The sequence below is a fragment of the Mus musculus genome, chromosome 1 (assembly GCF_000001635.26).
Source record: "Mus musculus strain C57BL/6J chromosome 1, GRCm38.p6 C57BL/6J".
Classification (NCBI taxonomy): domain Eukaryota; kingdom Metazoa; phylum Chordata; class Mammalia; order Rodentia; family Muridae; genus Mus; species Mus musculus.
In genome coordinates this window covers 21,347,571-21,354,211 of record NC_000067.6, presented here as the reverse complement: position 1 = coordinate 21,354,211, position 6,641 = coordinate 21,347,571, and the positions used below count along the sequence as shown (strand labels likewise).

Below are 6,641 nucleotides of genomic sequence, written 5' to 3'. Positions count from 1 at the left end.
TTCAAGGCCAGCCTGGTCTACAAAGTGAGTTCCAGGACAGCCAGGGCTATACAGGAAACCCTGTCTCAAAAAACAAACAAACAAAAAGATGAAGATGACAGCCACCTACCAGATATGTAGTCTTCCTGGTCCTCTTACCTGTCAAACACCAGTGGGCTGTGGAAGTAGTCCTTCTCATTCCACTGCGTGTTCCTGCGTGGGTTACTCCTATAGACTCTTACTTGCTTTAGAACAGAGTGATTCCAGACAGCTGGTTGTTCAGTACAAAGGCACTTCCAGTCTTAGGAGCTATATATGTATACTCACTCCCAAATGGCCAATTTGACCAACCTGAGGAAGGAGGCACTAATGTCTCTACCTTCTCCCTTCAACACCCATTTAAACACTCTCTGTGATTACTATTAGATGATATATTTAGGCTTCACTTGAATGTCTAAATACCTAAAATTTTCTTCTTTATAATATCAAGAATTCTGGAGATCTCCACACCATAGAGATCCACCTGCCTCTGCCTCCCTAGTGCTGGGATTAAAGGTGTGGACTACCACACCTGTCTTTGAAGAGATATTTATACTTAATAAGAAAGATCAATGTTTTATCAGCGTAAATGCTGTTAGCTCTTAAATTTATATTTCTTTTGACCTTGTTTTTGTTGTTGCCGCTTCTCTCTTTCTTCCTCTCTTTGTTTCTCTCTCTCTCTCTTCCTTCCTTCCTCTTTTCCTTCAGAGTTCCCTTTTGGATCCAAGGCATACACAGTGAGCCATCAGGCTTGTCAAGCACATGGTATTGATCACCCTGTAAGATCACAGAAGTTCCCAAAAGTGTGAAACAGTGTCTGGGATAAAGTTGGAATGATAATAGGACTTTTTTTTCCATTTTTTATTAGGTATTTAGCTCAGTTACATTTCCAATGCTATACCAAAAGTCCCCCATACCCACCCACCCCCACTCCCCTACCCACCCACTCCCCCTTTTTGGCCCTGGCGTTATAGTACTACCGGAGGATCCAGCAATACCTCTCCTGGGCATATATCCAGAAGATAATAGGACTTTTAAATTCCTCCCTTAGTGGCCATGTGAGGTGGCTCACAACTTTAATCCCAGCACCCAGAGGGCAGAGGCTGACAGATCTCTGTAAATTCACAGCCACCCAGGTCTTCATAGTTTAATGATTACCTGGATTGCATAGGGATACCCTATTTGAAAACAAACAAATTCATGCCTAAATCCTTTCTGGTTCCCTTATTCATATGCTAAACTCAGACTAGTTTCCTCTAAACTAGGAGACTACTACCCTCTGTGCCTGTAAGGAACTCTGTGAGGTTCCTGCTAAATCCTCACCAAGGTTCCAGCAACAGGCTGGAACCCTGATCACCTGAGATCACCTAAGATCACCTGAGATCAGAACATCTTACCTGGGAGCCTTAAAAAAGATCTTGACTATTTAAAACACACATTCCTGTCAGAATCAAATGATCAAAGGTTCTTGGAGATTGATACCTGCAACAACACAGAGTCAGGTTCTAAGAGAACTTCTTACTCCAAAGAGATAATGAAGGCATCATATTGTCACTGCAGACAATATGAGACAGTGCTTAAATGTGATTCAGCTCATTATTTGAATGGTTTTGTTTTGTTTAGAGACAGGGTTTCTCTGTATAGTCCTGGCTGTCCTGGAACTCACTTTTAGACCAGGCTGGCTTTGAACTCAGAAGTTCGCCTGCCTTGGCCTCCTGAGTGCTGGGATTAAAGGTGTGTGCCACCACACCCAGCTTCAGCTTATATTTGAAAAACTTACTTTTCCTTTGCTTGGGTGTCATGTGGTCCCTTGCTGGCCTACATCTCATTGTATAGCTCAGAACTCTCTGAAACTCACAAAGCTCCCCCTCCCTTTCCTTTCACAGGCCTGGAATTAGAGTCATAGAGCACAGGCCCTGCCACAAACACTTATTCTTAGTACTATAAATAATCTAAGAGATCAGAGTCTAGAGAACAAAAACAAGGCTCAGAATCATGTACCCACCTGTATCTTTATTAGAACAAATAGTAACAGATTAATCTTCAAGAAGTTACAAGTATCAGCAAGAATTCCTAGAAGACAACTTTCTCTGTAAAGGACTTAAATGAACTCCTATTAAATCCGAGTTAGTTGAAATTATGTCTTCTGGACATAATCTGGGCTAATAGGCAGCCCAACAGAGTCACATTTGCTACATCCAAATGTTTAAACTGTTGTGGGTCCTAAGTTTATGATCTGGAGACCCAGCATTGCCTATACCAGAGAGAACTACTGGAATATTGATTGTGGAACAAAAAAATGAAAGCTGAGTATTAGAGATGGACAAAATCGAAAGTCAATGTCCATTGCTGATAGGAACATGGATATGTCAAGCACCTAAAAGCCTGAGACACATTGTAAAGGAAAGATCTTCCTCTGAGCAAGAGAATGGATGTTCCATCTGCAAAAAGTGTCAAGCATTCTTTTCTTCACTAGTACTATTGTAGTTTGAGCGTGTCATAATAGGGGCACCTTTCCATGAGAAGATTGTCCCCCTTTGTTAAGTGCATAATAAATGTTTTGACTTTGAAAAAAAAATTGTGTGCCAAGTAAATACTACCATGAACCAGTTTGATTTAAAAACTAACTATGGCAGGTCACCCTGGCAGTAGTCTAGCCAGGCCCTCCTGCGATTTTAAATACAACTTGCTTTAATCAGACACTCCCAGTAACACAGCCTAAGGTGCTTCCATGTGAGAGAAGCAATTTACATCTTGTTTCCACTCCCACCTCCCAGATTGTAATTCTTGGGAGAAATTGTAGCCTTCCCAGACCTTGGAATCTGCCTTGCCCAGAAATTCTACCACTAGGTCGGATTAGTGTAGACAAAAGAGACCAACATCAAAGGCATTGCCTGTCACAGATACCTTTGCCAGAATCTTACACCAGCAAGAGTGTAATCTTATGCCTTACAATTCTAGAGATTGCCAATATGGTCCACAATTCAAAGTTCCTTGACTATCTTTTATTAATTTTTAAAGGCCGATGAAACACCTGTCCCCCACCCACCCACCACCACCACCAACACTGCTTTTCCAAACTGCTGCTTTCCCAAAGCATTTACCAATGGAGGTCTGCGAAGTTATGAATACCAAGAATTCTCACAAAACCACAAAACAACCAAGCAACTGTCAAAGGAAACCTCAAGAAGTGAGGAACTTCCACAAAAGTCGTATCATTCATTGTGGTAATCCAAAGACTGCTCCCTGATTCCGGATGAAGCTCCAGGTCTCGATCCCTCAGAGGATGATCCCGGATCTGCAGTAGCATCATCTTGCCTGAGAAGGGAATGTAAGAGGAACAAGACATTCAGGAGGACATTGCAGGGGGGAGGGGGCATCATCCCACCCAAATCCCCCCATATAATCCATCCTGTCTTCCCACACCCTCACTGACATCATCCCATGAACCTATATGACTTTATACTGTCCTAGTCTATACTGCACTCTGTGTAATCTCTGGTTTACCAGATGACCCAGAGGCCCTTCAGGAGGTATGGTGCTTTACAGCTACTCCTAAAGAGGCATCAAAGCACTGGATTTCCTCCAGAAGTCCAAATTTCAATTCCCAGCAACCACTTGGTGGCTCATGAGACCATATGCCCTCTACTCGCAGGCAGTTGTACATGCAGATAGAGGACTCATATACATAAAGTAAATCTTCAAACAAAGAGGCACCATGGCCTCCACCAGGATCCTGTCAAAGATGCCTACCTTTAATTTGATCCAAATTGTTCTTACTCCCCACTTTTCTGATCATGTCCATCACCCACAGCCTTGCCTTAAGTGGCCCCACCACAGTGACTCGGGTTTGGCCTGTGGGTGTGAACCATCTTTCCAGCTGGATGAGGGTGTTGCTGTGGACCTCCAGGGTGTGAAGGTATTCATCATGAGGGCCTGTTCACAGAAGAGGTAATAGCACATGTGAAACACCAGTACTTGGTTGGGGGTGGGGTGGGTAAACAGGAGGCCTTGAAGTTTAGATTCTATCTAAGGTGATAGAAGGAAATTAAGATGAAGATAACAGCCACCTACCAAATATGTAGTCTTCCTTGTCCTCTTCCATGTCAAACACCAGTGGGCTGTGGAAGTAGTCAGGCACATTCCACCATCCCTTCCTGCGGAGGTCACTCATTCCTGTCTTCTGAAGGATCCTACTTGCCTTAGAACAAAGCAATTCCAGACAGCTTGTTGCTCCGTAGAAAGGCAGTTCTGGCTTTAGGAGCTATATATGTATGCTCACTCCCAAGGAACAAGCTTTGACCCACCTTAGGGAGGAGACTCAAATGCCTCTAAGTTCTCCCTTCGAAACTCCCTGTGATTACTCTTAGATAATCTGATTAGTCTTCACTTGAATGTCCAAACACCTAAAATTTTCTTCTTTATAATGTCAAAATTTCTGGAGCAGATCTACAGACCATGGAGTAGAGAAGTCGCTGGAGGCTGGGGAGGAATGAAAGAGCTGGAGGAGGAAGATCTCTACATGGTTTTCCCTCCTTGAGACAGGACCTCATGTAGCCCTGGCTGCCCAGAACCTCATTAAATAGACCAGGCTGCTGGATCTCTCCAGGTGCTGAGATGAAAGGTGAGTGCCACCCCACCCCCACCCCCCCAAAAAAAACAAAACCAAAAAAACACTCCCACTTCCTGAAAGGAGCTGACAGAGAGCTAGGAACCTTGAGAGTGTACTCAAGGAAAGCAGGCTTCATTAAATCCTTGCAGTGCCCTGGGCAAGCTGAACACAGTTGCCTCAGGCTCCCTTCCGTAATTTCAGAGAGTCCCTTGATTTATTTGGGGCTTTGTTTTTTGTTTTTGTTTTTTGTTTGTTTGTTTGTTCTTATTTTATTTTATTTTGATTGCTTGTTTGTTCTTTTTTCTTTAATCTGGGTTTCACTAAAAAAAAAAAAAAAAAACCAGGCTGTGCTCAAGTTTGTCACCTTCCTTCCTGAGGCTGTACAGCTAATTGTCAACTTGTCACCATGGCAGCAAGATGACATTAGCTTCTTTGGGTTTGTTTGTTTTGTTGGTTATTTTGGTTTGGTTTTTGTTGTTTTGAATTGTTTTGTTGTTCTTGTTTGTTATGGTTTTGTTTGTTTGGTGCCAGTCTTGAACCCAGACTCCTTAGTTCTAAAGTAGTTCCCAGCCCCTAGGAATCTCTGTTTCAGGATGACTAATTTTGAACAGTTGTTGTGATCTTGACTCATTAAGACACTTCACATCCAGGTGGTGGTGGTGCATGCCTTTATTCCCAGAACTTGGGAGGCAGAGGCAGGCAGATTTCTGAGTTCGAGGCCACCCTGGTCTACAGAGTGAGTTCCAGGACAGACAGGACTACACAGAGAAACCCTGTCTAGAAAAAAGAAAGAAAGAAACTTGGGGTTGTTCGTTATTCATTTGTTTTATTGTGTGGAGGTGGGGTTCTTGGTGGCTCAGGCTGCTCTGGAACTCTTTAGATAGCACAGACTAGAGCTGCCTTCTTCATGTCTGTCGCAGGCTTCTGAGAACTAGGATTAGAGATGTGTGTCTCTCCATCCTGCTTTATTGGAGGCAGGATTTCTCTGTGTAGCCCTGGCTGTCCTGGCCCTCACTCTGTAGATGAGGCTGGCCTCAAATCAAGAGATCCACCTGCCTCTGCCTCCCTGTTGCTGGGATTAAAGGTGTGGGCCACTATCCCAGTCTTTGAAGAGTTATTTACATTTCAGAGGAAAGATCACTGGTTTCTTATCAGTCTACAGCTGTGAGCTCTTAGGATTTTATTCCTTCCACCTTTGTTCAAGTTGTTGTTTGTTTTTTGCTTTCTCTATCTCTTTCTTTTTTCCTTCTTTCTTCTCTTTCAATATTTTTTCTTTTTCTTTTCCTTCAGAGTTTTCTTTTGGGTCCAGTGAGCTCTCAGGCTTTACAAGCACATGGTTTTGATCCACAGAATTTCTGAGGAGTTTAGGACCTTTTTTTTTTTTTTTTTTTTTTTAGATTTATTTATTTATTTATTTATGTGAGTACACTGTATCTGTACAGATAATTGTGAGCCTTCATGTGGTTGTTGGGAATTGAATTTTTAGGACCTCTGCTCACTCTGGTCATTGTTTTCAGCACTCTGGCTCCTGTCAACTCCACTTGCTCAGTCCCTGCTTGCTCAGGCCCAAAGATTTAGTCATCAATATACATAAGTATACTGTAGCTGACTTCAGAGGCACCAGAAAAGGGCATCAAATCTCATTAGGAGTGGTTGTGAGCCACCATGTGTTTGCTGGGATTTGAACTTAGGACCTTTGGAAAAGCAGTCAGTGCTCTTACCCACTGAGCCATCTAGCTAGCCCAATAATGGGACTTTTAAATTCCTACTTTAGTGGCCAAGTGTGGTGGCTCACAGCTTTAATCCCAGCACCCAGGGGGCAGAGGCTGACAGATCTTTGTAAATTCACAGCCTCCCAGGTCTTCATAGTTTAAGGATTACCAGGATTGCATAGGGATACCCTATTTGAAAACATTATTCATCTGCAAAACTCCGACTAGTTTCCTCCAAACTCTGAGACTACTCCCCTCTGTGCATGTCAGGAATTCTGTGAGATTCCCTCTCAGTCTTC

General features: G+C 43.1%; 1 protein-coding gene across 1 annotated transcript; it reads right to left on the bottom strand.

The window, feature by feature from the left end:
- Positions 1–2,012: 2,012 nt before the first annotated feature.
- Khdc1a (KH domain containing 1A) lies at positions 2,013–4,535 on the bottom strand. Its single transcript, NM_183322.2, has 3 exons — positions 4,093–4,535; positions 3,772–3,954; positions 2,013–3,336 (listed from the first exon to the last, which is right to left on the bottom strand). The coding sequence occupies exons 1-3, from the start codon at positions 4,190–4,192 to the stop codon at positions 3,119–3,121; spliced, it is 501 nt and encodes a 166-aa protein (NP_899145.2). The 5' UTR covers positions 4,193–4,535; the 3' UTR covers positions 2,013–3,118.
- Between the last annotated feature and the right edge of the window lie 2,106 nt (positions 4,536–6,641).